Source organism: Apostichopus japonicus, chromosome 14 (assembly GCF_037975245.1).
Source record: "Apostichopus japonicus isolate 1M-3 chromosome 14, ASM3797524v1, whole genome shotgun sequence".
Classification (NCBI taxonomy): Eukaryota; Metazoa; Echinodermata; class Holothuroidea; order Aspidochirotida; family Stichopodidae; genus Apostichopus; species Apostichopus japonicus.
In genome coordinates this window covers 21,529,573-21,550,551 of record NC_092574.1, presented here as the reverse complement: position 1 = coordinate 21,550,551, position 20,979 = coordinate 21,529,573, and the positions used below count along the sequence as shown (strand labels likewise).

Genomic DNA, 20,979 nt, shown 5'->3' with positions numbered 1-20,979 from the left:
AGATATACGTCCTAGTCTGTTCATTTATCAGACTGAGATTCAGTCAACGACCGCTCAAACCAGACTTTTCTTATAAATGGTTTTTAAAATAAAGATAAACCACAGCTAACTGACTCGACGGATAGCCAATATTTTGTTACCAAAACAGGCCAATTCCATCATATTTATGTTCAAATATGATCTATATGTCTCTGTAAATCGATTTTATTGAGAAAGTCAATAAGTTTAGCAAAATTGATAGTATTAACGAAATTGCCACTCGTCAAATTTTCCAAAATATGAACGTAAACCGTTAAAGCTGGAATGACAAGATGACGATAGATCGAAACAAGATATCCATGCAGACTATAGCCAAGTTTAACCAGGGAGTTGTTGGTTTAACGAGTAACCAATGATTTCCTTCACTGAGTCTAGTCTAATTACGTTGCCCAAGCACTCTTATTTTACTGTTAACTTTGTAGAACAACATGGAAGACAGATTGTTATCAAAACTGCCTTCTGATTTTGCCCCTTCACTTTTTGGAATGAACTTAAATTGTCAGGCTAATGAACCATATTTTGCTGATATTTCTCTTCTCTTTCAAAGAGTGCTCAAAACTTGACCACAAAATGATAAAATTCGTATACTTCCAAAGGAATAAAATGAAGCCAGCATCTGTAAAAGACAATACACGTTATTATAACGTTGCTATAGTAACAGTATAGACGTGTCTGTATTTCCCTCCTTTTCCATCCTTTGCACTCATGTTTTCAATTTTTTTTTTTAAATCGATCTATTGATCAGATATATCAAGAAACGCACACGAATATGGCAAGCCATGTGGGACAAACACTGCATAATATATCCGCGTATTAATTCGAATATATACGCGTATTAATTCGAATATACATGTGTTGTAGCCTACATGTGTAAAGTTTCGCTTTTTGAAGCGATCTCGCGAGCCCGCCAAACATTTATCGTTGGTATATGTACACAGCAAGAGCGGAAATGTGTATATTCTAATTAATCCGTGCATATATTGGATTTAATCCCCATATGTATTTTATTTAATACGTGTATATATTCGAATTAATACGTGTATATATTCGAATTAATATGTATATATAATCGAAATTAATACGTGTATATATTCGAATTAATACGCGTATATATTCGAATAAATACCATGTATATATTCGAATTAATACGCGGGTATATTTAAGCCATATGATTGGCTAATAATTTATACGCGTATATATTCCAATTAATACGCGTATAAATTCCAATTAATACGCGGATATATTATGCAGTGTTTGTCCCACATGGCTTGCCATACACGAATGCCAGTAGAATCGCTTCATATAGGATTCATAGCAATTTTGCAAACTTTCTACTGAAAAATAGTACATCAAAGGACTTTATTCTCGATCTGGGAATGGATGTTGTGTTTAATATAGCTCAGTTCCCGGAGTCTATTTAGATCCCTAGTAAGATATAATTCTGGAAAAAAAAAGAGTTCTCAGTAAACAAGATGAGGATGAAAACAATATAACGAAAGAAATGGTTTATTGAACCTTACTGAATCCTTCATGAAGTGATTGCTTGCATATGTGCGTGTGTTTGGGTGTGTGTGGTATGTATGTGTTTAGGAAGACCATGTGTATATATATGTGTGCGTGTGGCTTGACGCCTTGGCCTGTGAACTCTTTAACTCTTTAACTAAACAATTGTGGTGGCGCGGGTTTAACTTCGTTAATTGGTATGTGGATCCATCGAAGTGGTTAGAAGAATCCTGGTTTTATGCGGCGGACAAAGGTCATTTGAGGTCAGAGTCTTAAAACTTTGTTAAACGACAAAACTTGAAAAGTAAAGTTTACATAAACTTGATGCACGACGTCTGGGTCCAACTTATTAAGTGCACTATTGTCTTTGTTAGAGGTCAAAGGTCACGTGTGTATGTGTGCGTATTGGCTTGACGCCTTGGCCTGTTAACTCTGTATTTCCTACAGAACTGGTGGTTTAACTTTGAATGAACTTGATACTAGACGTTTGGATCCAACTTATTAAAAGCCCTGTTGTTTTTCTTAGAGGTCAAAGGTCATTGTTTTTTTTTATTAAATATAGAATTTATACAGTTAATTAATACATTAATTTTCTTACTTATTACTTAATTAATGAGGGTAGATAAACAAAAAATATAGATCATTAGCGACATTCCAAATTATGATGGAGGGAAGTACCTTAAATACCATGCATCGAAAATACAGAGAAAGACCAATGTAGCTTACTAGATTGAGCTAAAAACATAAACAAAACAAAAATATTCCCCGGAAAATTGTTGCTATAAATCGAGGCCTCAAATTAAGACGTATTGGGAATTGTTCTCGTTCTTATTCTAAAATGACTTTGTCTTTATCGATTTTAGGGATCTTTTTATCAATAAAATCTCTCGTTAAGTTGATTTCATACGTCAGTATTAATCCTCTGGATAATATGCATACGAGTATTTATATTCTGAATAATATATTTTTCGCCAACGGGCATGGTATAAAACAACAAAGAAGATCGTCCTCGTTGTATGTTTTATTTATTCTTAGCATCCTTTCAGTTTTAAGCTGTTTCCGCAAACTTTATTTTGAAAATTTCTTTTTTTTTTATCCCTTTACTACATTTGCAGCAGTGTCATTTGATGGGTAGCAATTGAGTTCTTTAATAAATTGCGTGTTTATAGCCCGAGTTCAGTGACCGATGTATACGTCGCCACCATATTAAATTAACACTTAGAAAACGATGTTGATAATCCTATTTAAACGACGTCTTGACCAACCACAGCTGTTAAAATTTCCTTCCATTTAGATCATGGCCTCGCGTGTAAGGCGAGCTACAAGACCGACTTAAACCATCTCATGACGTCAGAAATTATTCTAACACTTTTAAGGTCGTCGACCAAACAATTCTTTTGCAAAGTCCATCAAAAGTGTGAGACAAAAAAATGTTAGTGACTGCAGGTTTCAAGATGTAGAGGATTTTTTTTGGTCTGCATATAGGTGCCAGGTATCACAAAACTTTACCTTTTGAGACCAATTATAGTGACGTATCCTCGAGCAGGGAGGATCGCCTGGGGTGAGGAGAGGGAAGGAGGGGTGGAGCGAAGTTGTTACTTGAGATAAACTTCAGATGTTACATGAAATACGAAATTGATTTATTATTCAAACTTTACCAACTACTGTTGAAATGTTGAGAATAGAATGATATCATCGAATATTTCATTCGGAGAGAGTGTCTTAATTTGAACCAATTAAAAGCTATTTTAATTAAAAAGCAGGTATCACATGCATCATGTTTCGCGCTTTGCAATTATTTTTTAATTTACCTGTCAGATTTCTGTTGTTGATTTACTTATTGAAATGAATAGCCTAACATTTTTACCAGATTTTGTAAAATTATTCTGATAAAATGCTTAAAACGTTGGCTTTAAAGTGGATATGTGCTGAGTGCGTGTGTTTGTATGACATGTTAGTTTACGTAAATATGTGACGCCTTTGCTTTGTTAACACAAGATATAACTCAAACGCTATAGGCCATTTTGGCTTATAGTATATAGTACCCCTTTTTTTAAAGAAAAGTCACCCAAAATAGAGAACATGGGCACAAAAACCAAACGATTTTACCGACCTTCCCTCAACCCAAGTCCCCTCCCAAGACAGACCGTGTGATCATGGCGATGTTACATCAGATGTGTATCACGAGTTCCTTGGAAGGGAATATATACTTCTCATAATCGTTAGCCAATAGGTCATTCTAGTACCGTATATCTGCATTGCATAGTAACCACTCCAGTAATGCTCTTTTGTTATAACCCTACCATATCTTGTCAAGGAACTGCCTTTCACTATTTAATGAATGAATTCAAATCTCAATTACAGGGGTGATCATCGATAAAAGATGGCCCGGTGGTAATTAGACTGACCGATTTTTTTTTTTAAGTGGCTGGGATTTTTTTCTTTTTTTCTTTAGGTCATTGAGTGTCTTTGAATACGATGATTATGTCTGATAAAGCGATAACCGACTAACGACGTCTTTGTATACAAACTAAAAAAAAAATCAATTCAAGGTATATGTTGTATTGTGACAAAATTTAATACCTACAAAGGATTCCTTTATACACACACTCACAAAATAGATCAGGACGTGCCTTGTGCTAACGATAATAGCACTCACTATAAATGATGAGTTAGCCTAATTGAAAGTTCATCTAAAGGGGCGGGCGGGCAGAAGGGTTGTGAAGAAGCAGACGGAGCATGCGCACTTAAAGAAACTGGGGTTGGGAAGGCTGAACTAAGTAATTGGTGTGGGGGAGGGGGAGGGGTTAATACAAAGGTTTTTTTTCTGGCCGTATATCTGCGATGCCCATGCTGAAAATAGAAAATACACAGCAATTTATGTGATTTTCGTGAAAAATCTGTACGTTTTAGTCTGTTCTATCTGTGTTAATTGTGTGTGTATAGAATGTAATATGGTTTTAATACCAATTCTTTATCAACCGAATGTCAGAAGATACCGTACTTGATATTTAATGCTCATCGTCTTTATGCAACGAAATTATATTTATGATGATCAATCGACACCTCAACCCACATAATGGAATGTGGAGTATGGTAAACGCAGACCCTTTCAATATTGTATCTAACTCATTAACCCACCCTTAAATGTTTACTATCTAAACAGCATGTTTATGTTTATACTGTTATGTCCACGCTGGATTTAAATATGTGTTATTGAACATTTTTATCACTCAAAGTGATCGAGGGGGTAGTATAACCATAATATAATACGCTCCCATTTCACCTTCCATCTTCAAGATATTTTCTCTATTTTCTGCCAACTTCCTGAACCTCCTGACGCCGCTGGTCAAAAAGGCATTACATCACATTGACCTTTATGAAGATCTACTTTATTCGACTTAAATCGCGTACACCACGTACGTCTTTCACATGTCATGATTTAACAGGAGTCTTTGGTGTCTTTTTGACGCAATCCCATGGGGTGGCAATTATAGTCGGTTAGCCGCTTTATGTCAGGACATATAACTGCTTGGTATTTCTTAATTAATATAGGCATACAGTACAAGCGTTCCGAATAGATTCATCTAATCAGCAGTCTGCAACTGCTACCAGTGGGTGGGGGGGGGGGCGGTCTATAGATATAAAGGTTAGCAGTATTGTCCATCAATTTATGAAGTACTACTAAATCCCCATAAAAGGTCTTCCATGCAGGATTACAATCAGAGAGACTACCAACTCCCTCCAATTTATTTCTCAGACATTTGCAAGAGTGATATCAAACAGTATAATGACAATCACGGGAAGTAACAATTCTCGTAAAAACAAAGGGATGGTTTTAATCATAGCTAAATATTCCTGCATAATCTGGCATGTTTAAAGGGTAATAAAGATGCAATTTAAAGCATATCTGCTCCACTGAGTGATTAAAATTTTTAAAGAGTATGGAACGCCAAACATTGGAAGACCAGATAATGTCTATGCTCTAAACGATATATCCACCATCAAGTCCATGCGAATGATATACGGTACTAACTGACACGTTGCTGACACGTGGTAAACATTTATGGTAAAGGTCTATATGTCGTTGCTATAAAATGGCACGTACATAATTGAAAGGTAAAACAGTTGAAAAATATTAACCAAGAATTTCCCTTTCGGTGGGGGCAATAGTGTGCGCTTATAGAACGCCAAAAGATGCATCACAGTATGGTGGTGTTATGAGAGATATATGAAATGACAAGTTAACATGTCAACATCAGCAAGTTATCGGTTGACATTTTGGAATCGCTTCAACCCTCCAAACATTGTCATACCTGTGCAGACTTTTGGCTACTGGGTCTTTATGGATATGTTCTATGGGATGCCATAATACACATCCATTAAATAATTGTCGTAAACTAGAAAGAAGAAAAGGAGAAGGGAAACCACGTTCCAATAAATCGGCCTATATTTGCAGGCTGTGAAATCTTTTACCTGTGTATGAATTGCTCTCATAAGCCACTGATTCTGTAAGGTCGCATCTCAAGTGGTCCCTTTTTATCGAACGGCTCACAGTTATATGCTCAACGGATTTATTCTATATACTTTTAAATCACATAGCTGGTCTTTAAGACTCTCTTTGTATTTTTGTTTGTCTGAAAATTACTTCTTCTTCTTCTTCTTTTCTCAATTCAAAAGAGAGGACTCTATGAGTGCAGGTGCTGTAATTTAATGTTTAAATCCTTCTTGAGAAAGAACCAAGAGATGTGGCCTTTGATTAACCGAAAATTCTCACGGATTTACTTTTCACTCTTGAATAAATTACCCGAATTTTGGGACATTTTCAGAGATCATTGTGATAAAACATTAGTGGCAAGAAAATGTACCACATGTACAGGTATATGGGAGACAAAAATCTCGGTGAAATTAAAATTTACTTGAACACGCATGCGTACACTTTAAACTCATTGCGCATGTCACTTTACCTGTGACTCAAAATCACATTTACGATACTTCGTTAGTGCAACATTCACTCTCCATGCATGAGCCAAGTGGCACATTCTTCTTAACATAAACAAGAGCGTTACAATTGTTGGTAAGAACGTTATTGTATCCATGTACATCCTCCTCCCCCCCCCTTCTCTTTCCGCTCCTCCTTCCCCAAATATCTCCATTCCCCTTTTCTCTCCCCTCCCTCAAACATACACTGGTATCCCTTCTCACTGTAAAAGCTACGGTGAAATTGGTGAATACCTCATTAATCTTATTTCTGTTTTACCAATTTCGAAGTTACGGAGGCCCATTATGAAGTTAAATCATTATTAGCATTTCTGCAAACATAAACAGTTGCATACCACACATTGTACTGAAGTATTATTCATCTCTCTCTCTCTATCCCTCCCTCTCGGCAAATTCATAGCTGTGTGGAGTTACAGTGTATATATACCCAACCAACTCTATTTTGAATCGTTCCTTTATGAAGAACATTCAAGCAGTTCTTTTCGAATTTGTTTATGCACAGAATGCAGTTTACCTTAGATGCAATGTGACTGATAACCCATGCAGGGAGGTTACACATAAATAATGCTTTATATGTGGTTAGAAAATTATCCCTGCACGAAAACAAAATAAAAAATAAAAAACCGTAAAACACACTATAGCCGCTGCTGTTGCACATGCCATCAAAGCACTGTCTGTCTTGTTCTCTTAACGTGCAATACGTGGAACCGCCGGCAAATATGTTTTGTTTTAGGTTTGCGTTCTTCAGGATAGTTTGGAATGTTGCTGAATTTATTTATCATTACTGTATGGTTCATTTATCCTATTTTTAACCCTAACACAACTTGCACATCTAGCAGGAAATTATGGTTGATTTCTACGTCCGTTTGAGCTTTGTTTATTTTTGTTGTCAAAATGAAGAACTATAGCTGCATGGCGGTTAAGCGCAGTCACTTGACAATGTTGTATATGCTTTCAGATACATCATCTTATATGGCATACCGTTAACTCTCTTACTATAACATACCAAAATCGGCGAGCCTCTGCAATCAGTATTTTCCATTTGACTTATTAACGCACGTCGTTGATAATTGAGCTTGGCACGTGGCAGTGAGCGTTAAAGAGCAGTTGTCGAAAAGCGCGTCCCTTAAATTCTTGTCAATATTACTCGTGTTAAAAAACAGACGACATTCCGTCACAACTTCATTTGTGTTTGGGGTATTCTTCTTATAGCTTCGAAAAATAAGCCAACCCGTAAATTAACTTTCATCAGTGCTACTTACATTGGTAATGTTTGGAATGAGACATCGAAGTTATAAGTAGTAGTCCCGGCGGTTACTGCCATGAGGGGGAGAACATTACGTGATGGTCGTATTGGTGGGTAAAATGATCTTGTCATTAGACCAATGACGCTAGTCCCGGCCGATAACAAGAACCCACGTGATGTGTGAATGAGATAACCCACGGGACCGGGGAGATACGGGGGTTGGGGTGAGGCTGCATGGAGGGTGAGGCCGGTTGAAGTCGCCCCGGAAATGTTATGTAAATGGACGGACTTTTGTGCGAGGATGGTTTGGTCCGACCAATCCTTCGTTATTACTTAAGGAATAGTGCAAACAATGATTACCTGTATAGGTTTCTGTGCAAATAGCTTTTTAACAGTGCTAAAATGTATTGACCTAAGTGAACAGGGTGTTATACTGTAAAGCGATACTATATGGACCTATATCTTAGAGGGACGTGTCAGCTATAGGTTATTAATCACTTATCCATACCATCCCAATTGGTGGTGCACACGGTGTGTTGTTGCCCTGAGATTACGGAGAAGGGAAAAATTAGTGCAGGATTAGCGGACAATTGAATGGGGAGGGTGAAATGGATAGGGAGGAGGGAACAGGGGGTCAGACAGGCTAACATACTATCTGCATAATCTGCATAAACCATGGTTTGGATCAGACCGACTGCAACCTTAATTAACCGTTATGAGGTGCCCCAGAAAGAGAAAGAACATAATGTGAAGTACGGTATATATGGTTGAATATTTACAAGAGCAGCGATGTCATTAATTAAGTTACATTGTATGTTAACAGAATTGCACATCATGATATGTCACTAACCAGTTCCATCATCAAACTCGCAGCGACTATACAGCTAACGTTTAACATTATAACGTATAGAGTGAATGGTCACCGTACAGTTCTCGCATCTTTCAATAACTTGTCTTCATTACCGGTCAGCGCTTTCGTCCAGTCTTACTGATAAGCTAACTAATAGCCTGAGAATATCATTGATGTGTATCGAATCTGTTAGTGTTGTGCGTGCGCTTTGTTTACTCTCCTTAGTAACGGCCGTCATCGCCGGGTCAATTTTACGGTCGTTATTACTATCCCTAACAGTTGGTGTTGACATTCATCATTTAGCTGTCCGTGTCGTCGTTTGTCCTGGTCATAAAAAAATACGACAACAAATTGTTCAAATGCTTTGCCTGCTTTACCAAATTGCAATTTTCTACCAATAGTTCATCTGAAACAAATTTTTTTTAAAAAGTGTATTTGGCACGCGTGCAATTTCTGCTCTTTTTACTACAATATTTGGTTACATCCTGGCCTTAGGATATGCTGCAAATGGTGTTTTTTGGAGAGAAAGATTAGCAATATAAGCAGTAAAAGAGATTTGTCAACAAGACAGTTTTGACTCTTACAAACGAAGGAAGCAACTATAACAACTGCAGAAGAAGTGAACTCGGAAAGTTATAATATATTCCTGCCTGTTTTTAGTAGACCTACCATTATATGCAATCCATCAAAATCTGATAAAATACTTCATGTTCAGTTTGAATTGCTAAACTTTATTGAATTTTCGACAGTTGAAACCTCAGTTGTAATTAGAAAATGAACGCTTAAATTGCCAATAACTGTGTAAATGGTATGCAGGATCTTATACATTTTCATGTGCGACGTTATATAGAAAATTAGCTTTGCGAAAGTGCCTCTTGCACGCTGTCTTATTATAGGTCCTTTCCATGAATTCATGTGACCCTTTCAAAGTATTGGTGTGCTGAATCAGCAACTACCTGCGACTCCTCCAAACCCAACCCCAACCCTCACTCGCCCCTCCAGATTCCGACGTTCTGCCTATTTCAGTTCTTCCAGTTTATTGTCCCCCCATTGTATATATTAGGTTATAATGTTTATCTATATACGAGTGCAGGGAAAAACATAGCTTAGTGAAAATTGTCAATGTTTGTAGTTTCTCGCGGAACTACTTAGTTTAAGGCTGTTGTACGAACGAATACGTCATGACGTCATTCCCGGGCCACAGCTTCCCTTTCCCTGGATTGCGTATACATGCAGACTGTTAAGCGATTGACCGCTTTATCCAACATTCACAAGCAGCTATTTAAAGTCCGTCCACCTTCTGCAGTAGGTTGCTTTCTTGTTATCTGTCAATAGAAACCAGCTATACGTTGATAATTCAGGACGTCATTTACAGAACTGAGAGTACTCAAATCCAGCAGACCCTACTTGAAAAGTATCGAGTGTGTTTACTTCCCACTCAACCATCTCCGTCCTGTCAATAGTGTTGATATCGTAAGTTCTTCTTAATGGAAATTCCAGTTCCCCGTTGTTCTCCCAACATAAACAGCCTCTGCTCCACTAAATAATGTAAATCCAACTGAAGAGGTTTCATGCATGGGCTTTGCAAGCGTTTGATGGGTTAACTTCTGGAACCTACATCATTTTCAAGGAAATTAGAATCTTGTGGGGTATCATGCTGTTCTCAGGCGAAATGTCTGAGTTGCCATGTCCTTCACACGGGCATAGACCTAGTTCTAAGTGGGGGATCGAAGGGTACATATTTCTCTTCGTATATGGTGGGCGAATGAGGTGTGACGTCACTTGTCAGTCACTCGCTAGTCATAACATCTTACTGAAAATGGCTATATGGTAAGCTATAGTAGGCCATAAAGCGAGGAAGTCTTAACTGTCTTACAGAAGTGTTGTTAGGATACTTCACTTATATATATATATATATCTACATTTCTGACACTTGGATGATCGTATAAATACAATAAACATCCGTGTTAGGTTATTATGTATACAGTAGCTAGGCGTGCGTAAGTCCTAAGCCTATACAGTACCTCACTGCAACTTTTAGCCGCTATTCGATTAGCGCGACTTTCCCAATTATTCATCTTGTCTCTAAGCTGCAGAATGGTACGCGAAAAAGATCTTATATATAGGCTATATATAAATATATATTTATGTTTATATAATTAAAATTGTAGTGAGTTGGAAAATCCAGAACAGTGAAAAAACTTCCAGCCTCCACCGGGATTCGAACCCGGGCTTCCCGCTTAATATGCGGACACCCTAACCACTATAGACTATGGACACTGATTGTATGTCCAGAGGTTCGAAACCGGTAAGGAAGGTCGTAATTCCACAGTAGGCGTTTGTCACCTGTATCGAACAATACTAGTCCTGTTTTGGTGACATATTTGCCTTACTCTAGAGATCAAACATGATGCTAACCAACTCGAAGTCATTTGTTATTCCTAAAGCCGGATCTCATAAGACATACTTTGAACAGACTGTTAAATGAAATGGAGGTAAGCAACAAAGGCAAATGAATATATATATATATATATATATATATATATATATATATATATATAGTTATAGTTATATACCATATGGTACCACTGCACACAACATGAAGTATATATATTAATCGACGATATAATATAGTAGTCAACTATTATTCAAGTAGAGTGTCTTTTTCCCTAAAAGCGTCTGTTTATACCCAAGTCTTAATGGTCATTGCTATAAACATTTGGTTTTTTTGTAAAAAGTTGATTGTAACTTTGAGTGTAGCCGTAAGCTTTTTTAATTTGAAGCTCATTCATTTAAACAAGGAGGAAATTACATTTCAAATAGGCTATAAATATGGAAAAAAAGTGCAAATGATCTTCGCGAAACGTTTGTATAAACTAGTAGAGCTATTGCCATCGTAATGCGTCGGTCGATCTGTCCGTCCGTTCGTCCGATAGCAATGGTTGAAAGGTTATACTCTTATGTCTTTTGCCGAATTTGCTGCGCTTGATCATGGAGCTAAAACAGTTTTTGCTTCATGGCTTGATGAACCTGTATCATATACATTGGGGGGGGGGGGGCGATAATTCCATCAACAAAGAGTAGGTCAAATGTCATCTGAGGGTCATAGGGGTCAAAAGCTTACTGCTCCCAGAGTGACTGTTTGTCTTTGATTAAACTTGATTCATTGAGCAACCGACGATGGGACTTAAATATTGTACTGTACCATGGAACTATAAACAGAGTTTATAGCTCCATGGTTGTACTTATCTATAAGGTCAAAGGTCATTTGGGGTCAAAAGATGACGCGAAATTACGTAACAAAAATCTTCCCCTCGCAGGGCTTATGATTGAGTATGACCATTGAAGTAGCTTCCGTCAATGTTGTGAGCATAACAGGGGTCTTTAAGACAGAGTGACCTGAGAAAACTAATCCACTTACAGACAAGCTAAAGCTCTATTACCCCCGTTACTTCTGAGGTACATAGTATAAACAAGCTAGACATTATTTACTCGGTGAATGCATGGATATTTTACCCCCAGGCTATGGAAAGGTTTACATTTGCCGTTTGTATAGGTAGGTATACATACAATGATACCACCGTGTACCAGAGTTTACCTAACACATGATTACTGATGCTCTATTTTAGTGAGTGAGAGCTCGTAAAATTCAAAGGAATAATTTCAAGTAGTGACATTCAGTTACAAGAATATATCAAATGAAACTTAGTTGTTGTTGCGGTGGCCGGGCTGTACGCACCCCTCCTCACCTCCATCGTCAGTCAGTGGGGTGGGGTGGGGGTAGGGTGAATATTCCGGTTGGTTTTCTTTTACATTCAACTGGGGAAGAATTATACCACGCCTTTGTTCACAGGACCTTAGGCTCGGATCCCGTGATGGAAATGTAGTTGTGTACACCCTCCTCCTTGGTAACCTCCCACAAAAATTCAGTAAAAAAATAGTATATAGCGAAGCATGTGTTTATACACTACCTTGTATACACTACCTCATTGTTTACACCTAATGTTATTGACGTCATTTGTAGTGTAAATATACACCTCAGAATGTATCATTCGACGACTTAACTTTTATTGATTTTCCTGAGGGATGAGGGATGACCCCCCCCCACACATCCCTGCACATATATGTGAGACAGTATCAACTACCCTAGAGTCACACCCTTCTTTTATCAATTCTGGATCCACTTAGGACCCTTCCATAAAGAGCCATGCCCCTACCTAAATCAGTCTGGGGGTATTTACGCTTGTTCCCCCTCCCCTAATCCACCCAATACGTTTCCTCTATTCACTTCCCTCGGTTTCACTACAGTCTTTAATTTCCTAGACGTAAAAAAAAAAAAAAAATCTGCAGAGAATTGAATGGGTAATATTTTACCGGATTTTCGATACTTTAATCTTTTATCTTTTTAAAGTACTTTTCTCAGTTAGACCACCGGCTTCTGTCGCCTTGTTAAGTCCCATTCCCATAATTGATGACTGTTTGAGTAGGCCTTGTTGTATATAAAGCTATTCACAAGGATTTATTAGGGAATCAAACCTTCCCACCATCGGTCCTGTCATCGCTCAACAAAAGCCATTTATTCGAATTCGTTTATTACGCCTCATAGCATCCCAATCATCGTCAGCAATTAAAGTTGATATCGATTGCTGTTTAGGAGACCATGAATAAATCTGAAATCCCGTGTCCACCAGTTTGACAGCACGTTGCGATGGACCCCCTTATCATGTATATACAGGCCCCTATTATAGTAGAAGATTTAAATGACAAAATACCCTTTAATCGAAAAGACGGGAACAACAGATAAATGAAAGTGTTTCAGGCATAGTCTACTCTCTATACGTGACGAGGATATAGCCTTGTTATACAATTGTGAGAACGGGAGCCTCCCGAGTTTCTTTAATGAATTCTATGACCTCTAGATTCATTAACCTAGGCAGGTTTTGTGGCATTTTATTTGTCCAAGAAGCAAATTTGTCGAAGGTGCAAGCAAGGGAAGCAAGGGGGAAAAAGGAATGCTCTCAATCGAGGGTGCAAGCAAATCCCTTTGTATGCCAAAGTACGGTATTTATAAACACAATAGCATAGTATATATAATGAACGATACCATTAAACGTATACCCTAAATATCTGAGGGAGAGATGCGGGGATGGGGGGGGGGGGGATGTGAGGCGGAGGAGAGGGCGTTCCCTTCCGCCTCTTGAGGTGGTCTCGCTGCAACTGGGTTCTGTACTTAAATACGCAAGCCTCATATCCTGTTAAGAGCAGATTCGTGTTCTATAAAACAGGTTAAAAGTGAGAACGATGTACATAAATTTTCTATAAATCTATTTCTGTTTCATTTCATGACTAATGAATTAATTGGTGAGTGAATGTAGATAATTTATTAAATCACCAATACCTTTATCGACATAATTTACCCAAGTTTACCGAAGTTACCAAATAATTCGAAAAGTATGGGATCTATCATATATGCCTGAGGTTTCCCGCCAAAAAAATGAATAAAATCAATTAAGGAGAAAATTGATTTTGTATTATATTTACAAGATCTGCTGAAAATATCCAAGAACCAATTGCAGGCACCTTTATTTTTCGGGGACTACAATTTGTAAGAGTGTACCATATATATTGATATATATATATATATTGATATATATTGACGGAGTCGTATTAAATGTTCCGCAGTTGTAGTCATATCTGGACCAATGCTTGAGTAAAATCGCTACTAATTAGCCTATACACCTAGGATTCTACCCCAAAATTGTTCCCTATTAAGTAAATTTAATGCCGCCTTCCTCCTTTTTCGAATTGCTGTCCTATCATAACCCTGTACACAATAACGTTAAATTTCTTATGCATGATCTATCGTTCTCAAACTTTAACAAAAAAATACCAATCAGTTTTATTGTGTTTTGTTGCTCCTCATAAATGCTGTATAGCTCGTGCTATAGCTATATGCACTAACGGAATGATTTCTTCACGTATAGAAGAGTGTCCGTTTCGGCGTCTGCCTTACGGCGTCTTGTAATAACGTTGCTATATATCACAATGTAGTCCTGTTGGCGTGAGTTGATCTTGTCATGTGATTAATTACGTCATACACGATTGACTTTAATAACTGTTATCAATCTTAGAGCGGTGTGGACATGAGGCCTAATTCAACTGTACATAATATATTCCAGCTATCAAAGATTTGATCGATAGATTGCGTTTGGTTCAATTCCCACCTCCTTTGAAGTTAAGGCCTTCACACAATTGGGAATTTAAAATACTCATAGTCGTTGTGCAGCCTATTTTACCTTTTGTCTTCCTCTTTGAATACCAAAAGGATTATGTTCCTTTCTCTGTCAAACTGTTTTGATGCAAATAAGATTCGTGGCTTTCCAGTTAAGTTCAAGAACAGTTCCGCGTAGCCACCTTACAGTTTAGTGGTACTATATACTTTACCGTCTGCTTTCGTCTGAAGTGACTCCATAGATTTGGTTTGATTAGCGCAGGATTGCCCGTTGGGGATACAATGTGAAAATGATGACTGTTATGGTCACAAGAATAAAGCTGACAGTTTCAAGCAGGGACGGCGGTTTACACCGTCATCTAACGTGACAGGTTTCAATAAGAATTCACTTAAAAACAGTGACGATAAATGCACGTAGGTGCAAAACACGTGACCACCTGACGTACATGCGAGCGGCTCACGTTTTACAAGCGTCATGCACTTTTGGTTAGCACAAGCGCCGTGTATACATTTAATCTGTTAGGCTAGACAATCGTCTTGCCTGGCAGTGTCTGACCTTTGCATGATAACAAAATGTTACATTAACGCGGTTTAGTAATATAAATTGTTGAGAAATATTAACGTTGTTTTACCCTAGAGTACAAAGGTTTGTTTAATCGTATCACTCAGTTTGATTAATTAATTAAAACAATAGACTAATTTCTGAATATTTTTAACACATACATGTTAGAATTAACAATTTATATTTGTAATTACATCGTTAATTTGTAAGCATCTTGCACTCTGTCATCAACATATGTCACCAAGTGGCCTGAATTTTTTTTTAGAATTTTTTTTTGTACCAATTGGTATGTCACGCTATATATTATGGAATCTTGTTATTTATAATATAACAGAACTGCGGATATAGTGCATAAATCTATATATGTGTTATACTCGAGTTAAATGAATTTGATTCACTAAAACAAATGTATCTTCCACTTTTAATTTAAAATAACATTTTATGAAACAATATTGGGTGATTTAGTTGACACAGAGCAAGTTTATTATACAATTTTTCATTTCTCATCGTTGGAAAATTTCGTTCGCTGAAATGCATTGTGCATATCGGTTATGATCAGGAAGCTGTAATCACTTGCTGGTTTTAACTAGTTCAAAGTGCTTCCTGTAGAATGGCGCTATACGATACGGTGTAAATGTATGCAAATGATGATCACATCTGCATATGGAGTCATATATCCATTGTTTGCTTAGAAACAAATAATTAAACAGATAATTAGAATTCCGGTTCTTTTTGGTTTAACGGAAGTATTACCACATCCTCTTGTCTTCATTAGCTTCAATTTATATTATTAAAGTTGAATATCAAAGTCATAATCATCTTGTCTAAACTACTGACCTAAAACGGAAATATACCTAAAGGGGTCTTTACCAAATTGCTTTCTTGTTTTCTTGCTTCCCAAGGGTACCTTAAGTATCGATTACTCATTACTGCACTTATATACCACGTGTCTGCAGCGGTCAGTGGAAAAGTACCTGGTGTAAAACGTAGCCATTGTGTTTCTATAGGAATTTCCTTAACCACAATAACACAATAACCACAATAACATTTTTATCGATTATCGATGATTCCAACTAGGGGATTGGCAGATCAGCAGCTACCTGTTCCATTTGACAAATATGTTGCAAAGTTGGCCCTTCCTCGTAAAAAGGTTTCTAAATATGTTATAATATACCTCTGTCCACCTTTACAGCCCTCCTCAATAATTTAATAATTTTCATCTAATTGATTTCTTGTCTTTTCTAGGGTAATGGTGTTTGGGAGAGTACTAAAGGTCGAAGGTTACAGTTGTCTCCGAAAGCTCTTATTCATCTGTCAGATGTAGAGCGCCGCCACTTGAAAATCGTCGCACAACAGAAGCTACAGCAGTTGAATCTTGGTCCAGTCAATATACCACGTGGTAGGTTTGTTTGTCAACAAATTTCACAAAACGGATGACAGGGTTGGGTGGAAAGGCTGGTAAGGTGGGTGTGTTTGTTGGGGGGGGGGGGGGGTTATGTCTATAGGCAGTGTCGGATGAAGATTGGGGGCACTTAAGTTTCTGTGGGCCCCTCGTACACAGAACTTGAAATACACAACAAATGACCAAATTTATACATCAAAGTCACTTTATTGCCTGTAATTGGAACTGACAAATTATACATACATAGAAAGGTTAAATGAGTTAAATATCTGAAGTATTTACATGTATACATGACTGTAAATACATGCCAGCAAAACTCCAAGTAGATTTTTTTTGTTTTTTGGGTGAGACAAAGTACAAATTTGTATTTAAATTTGTTTTATAATAAAATTAAATAAAGTAAGGTATTTATATATGATTATATCATACATTATAATATTTTGTATAGAGGGGGTACCTCTGGCAGGGGTGCCCGGTGCAATTGCCCATGTTGCCCCCCCCCCCGATCAATCCAGCACTGTTTATAGGCATTAAGCACGGTTTCATCAATATTTTCTTCAAATTATTAACCGTTTACCTTTCTAAAAATAGCTAGACGTTTTCAATTTCATTTTTCTGGAGTTTCCGAACATGCAAAATGTCATTTAAATTTATTCGTTTAGTTAATTAGCTCGTTCTGGACAATCTCTTTTCTCAGTGAAGTTAAAATGCGATGGGGGCTGGAAGTCAAAATTAATATCGAAATTCGAGAAATGAGTGACCATTATTTAACATTCTAGCATATTTTGAAGCACAACACTGATGGTTGTTAATAACGCGAGGAATCGGATTACATCATCTTCCCAATATAGTTTATTATTCTACGCGTAAACTGCACTCTTTCAACGTTAATTTATGTCACTTTCTCATCGTAACGATCATTTCGTATTACCGATTTGATTGCACGCACTAACTAGAGTTGACGTCTGATAAGCAGGCTGCAATTAAGAATAATTTAATCATATATGTAAAAACAGTAGGGCTAATTTGACAATAAGCAACTCTGCCCGCATGCATGAGATTGTCTTGTTTTAGGCCGCATACAGACTGGAATGAGTCGTGTATGGCAATTTGTAATAATTTGAATCAACCTTTAATGGACTTTCGTTTACAATATATTCTTGTGTTGGAATGCAATTAATACACACGAGCGTTCGAGTGCGATTAATGGTGTTATTGAGTTCGACTCCCGTTAATTACGGGCGACACTGTGGTTATCCTTCTTATCTTTACATTAAAATCCCAAAGTGAAATCAAAAAGGAAAAGAAAAGAAAATCGAAGGGAATTCATGATTATTTGATATTTTGACAAATTTGATCAGTTGTATTTGCAAACGGTATTTTTCTTATACACGCATTCGTAATAACAGTATATGATGAAAATTGACTGCATTCACCTCAATAAAATGCTTTATAAAAACGTGACGATCGCTCCTAATGCCCAGGTTGGCAGACATGATACCATTAGGACAATAGGTTGCTTGTAAAATATTAATGTTTGCTGTGGATTATGACAATGCTAAACTTTAGACAATAGATTGCCAGCGGTTATTACAAGTCGCTTCAAACGAGTCCGTCGATACTCGGCAACACCGAAACGAAGGGGAGCATATGGTATCTGCGTAGGAACCGGGGGGGGGGGGAGTCGGGATGGATGGGTCAGGAGTATTTTTCTACCCTCTCACTTTTCTAAAAGAAAAGATGCACTCCACATTATTGAGGGAGATTTGTGGAGATTGAAAAGTTTGGAATTTACTTTACATTAGAAGTCGAAATTTGGACGAATAGGAAGGGGTACACATTTTGAGATAAAGCAGTCGATATTTGGCAACTTTCATCTACAAAACTAGACAATTTCCGTGCATGTATGCACGATTCCCCAAATCCTGCCCGTTTTCTGCAGCCATGAACATTTTTATCAGAGCTCCCTATATATACGTCACTACATAATATCCACTATAGTCTAGTATACGCGACATACCATGTATATTCATATAGAGTTATCGTCTGCTCTCCTCCTTATCAAGTATATAGACGTTCTCAGAACGGGAAAAGTGTGAGGACGCAAATCGATTGTTGTTAATTAGTATCGAACCAACCAACCAAAAAAAAAAAAACCTGGCAAAAACGTGTCCGATGAGATCGTGTCAATGGAAAGCCAGATGACTTTGTGCTCAACACTTGAATACTTGTGTACTATGATAAATCTCAAAGGAGTGTCCTACACGACTCTTTCATAATGCAGCAGCGTCTAGCCTGGTTTGCGAGAGGTAAAAGGAATCTTCTCTCCGATTCATTACATGATAGACTTGAATATGAGTCGTTTTGAATGTTTTCGTTGAATCTCGAAGAAAGTAATTTTGCAATGGGTAGCCCAATTACTGCTTATGCACTCTATACACAGATACACTTCCATTCTCCGAACTCAAGCTCGAGAGAAGAACGAACATAAAAAATAAATGAAAGAAAGTTCCTTCGTCACATTTTATAGAATTTGAAATATGTTTAATCAAGATAAAGAGAGAAGGGTGGAAAAAGTAATTACACTAAAGGGCTCATTATCTCGTTTTACACCCGAGGCTGTCTCTTCTTGAGATAATAATCAACAACATTTGGCATAAAGTAATTATTCTGGTAAATCAGTATAGTAATACTCTATCAATTAATGACAATGTGTCGGCGGTGAATGGCAATGATTTCCAATGTAACTCTTTTAGACCAGACACATAGCGACTCACATATTGAAACGGCTGAGTAATGACGTCTAAATCCGCTCTCATTACGGTGACAGACTTTAATAGCCTGCACAACGATCACTATAACTATTTAACGCACATATTGTAAACTGTATGGTTTCTTAACCTTAGTGGGACGTTGCGGCTCGATTTGTGAGTAATATGTGGGTGGGAGTGAGGGGGCGGGGGGGGGCATCCTTTTACATATATACATATCGATTGGACAGTCGGGACAATTGTTTTAACTTCAACTGTATAGTAAAAAACGAAAGTATGGATTATATATAGTGGCCGCAGGAGAAGGGACCACCAGCACGTCGGGCATTTTTGTCCTCGGGATATTTATTTCACTGCGCACCTTGTTGTCTTCTTCAGGTTTCATTAGTGTTATTCTGAAAATGCCCCCATGTACTCCCATGCAGGGAGCCCTAACTGACCCTGCCTTATCCACCTCCCCAACATTCGTCAGGCACTGCTATATAAACAGACCACCTGTACATTCTTGAAAGAACCAAGACTTGCACAAAAACACTTATAAATGGTTTTCCACCATCGTAACAAACTTATACTACTCATCTTACCACATCTTGTTTTTAGAAGTCTTGTAGTAGAACTTTCCTATAGTTACTACGGTGTTTCTTGTCGTCCATGCATGGGTCACGTGACACGATCTAATTCCTGTAAGGTCCTCTTGTCACAATCAATATGGCTTCCTTTTTTGCACTATTGGAGTATCTATTCCTAATTGACAAGTCGATCAAGAGAGGTTCATTATGTGCATCACACACAGTGTTCGTGTATCGCCCTATAATCTATGCTTACTACTATTCAGAGCCTAGATCTGTTGTCATGGTAATCCAGATCATTTGCAGCCCACCTCCTAACTTTAGTTCTATATATGAGATGAGTTCCGCTAAATAAATTAAGCTTTTCTAATATGCTGTTTCTTTTCTTTCCCTTCTTTTCTTCCTTCTTATCTCTTTTTTCCGCCTCTCTTTTTGACTCGTTTTCTCCTTATACTTTTGCATTTTACAGATCTTTCAGAACTGAAAAAGAAGAAAGGAGGCTTGCTCAAAGGAGGAAGGAATAAGGCTACTAACTTTTTTGATAGCTGGCGAGAGAGCAAAGATTCAAAAGGTTTGTAATTTTCCAGTCTAGTTTGGGATAAGTTAATCAACTTGCCTCATGCATACACACACACAATCTTGTTACTAAATTGCAGTGTTGAAACTGCATTCTGCGTAGTCAGATGTTGTTGGATGTTGTTGTCCAAGCTAATCATCTGCAAAGGGCAGCAAAAATCAGGAAAAATATTTTTTTGTTTTTTTTTCCTTTAGAAAATAGAGGCTGCCTGCCTCTTAGAAAAGCAG

The 20,979-nt window shown here is 37.5% G+C and overlaps 1 protein-coding gene across 7 annotated transcripts in view; it reads left to right on the top strand.

Moving 5' to 3' along the window:
• Positions 1 to 20,979, top strand: part of LOC139980177 (uncharacterized) — a 108,074-nt gene that overhangs the window by 54,361 nt on the left and 32,734 nt on the right. For all 7 annotated transcript variants that reach the window (XM_071991641.1, XM_071991638.1, XM_071991639.1 and 4 more), the window contains 2 exons: positions 16,679 to 16,832; positions 20,645 to 20,746. In XM_071991641.1, coding sequence (XP_071847742.1) covers positions 16,679 to 16,832; positions 20,645 to 20,746 — 256 coding nt within the window. The remainder of the gene's footprint in view (positions 1 to 16,678; positions 16,833 to 20,644; positions 20,747 to 20,979) is intronic.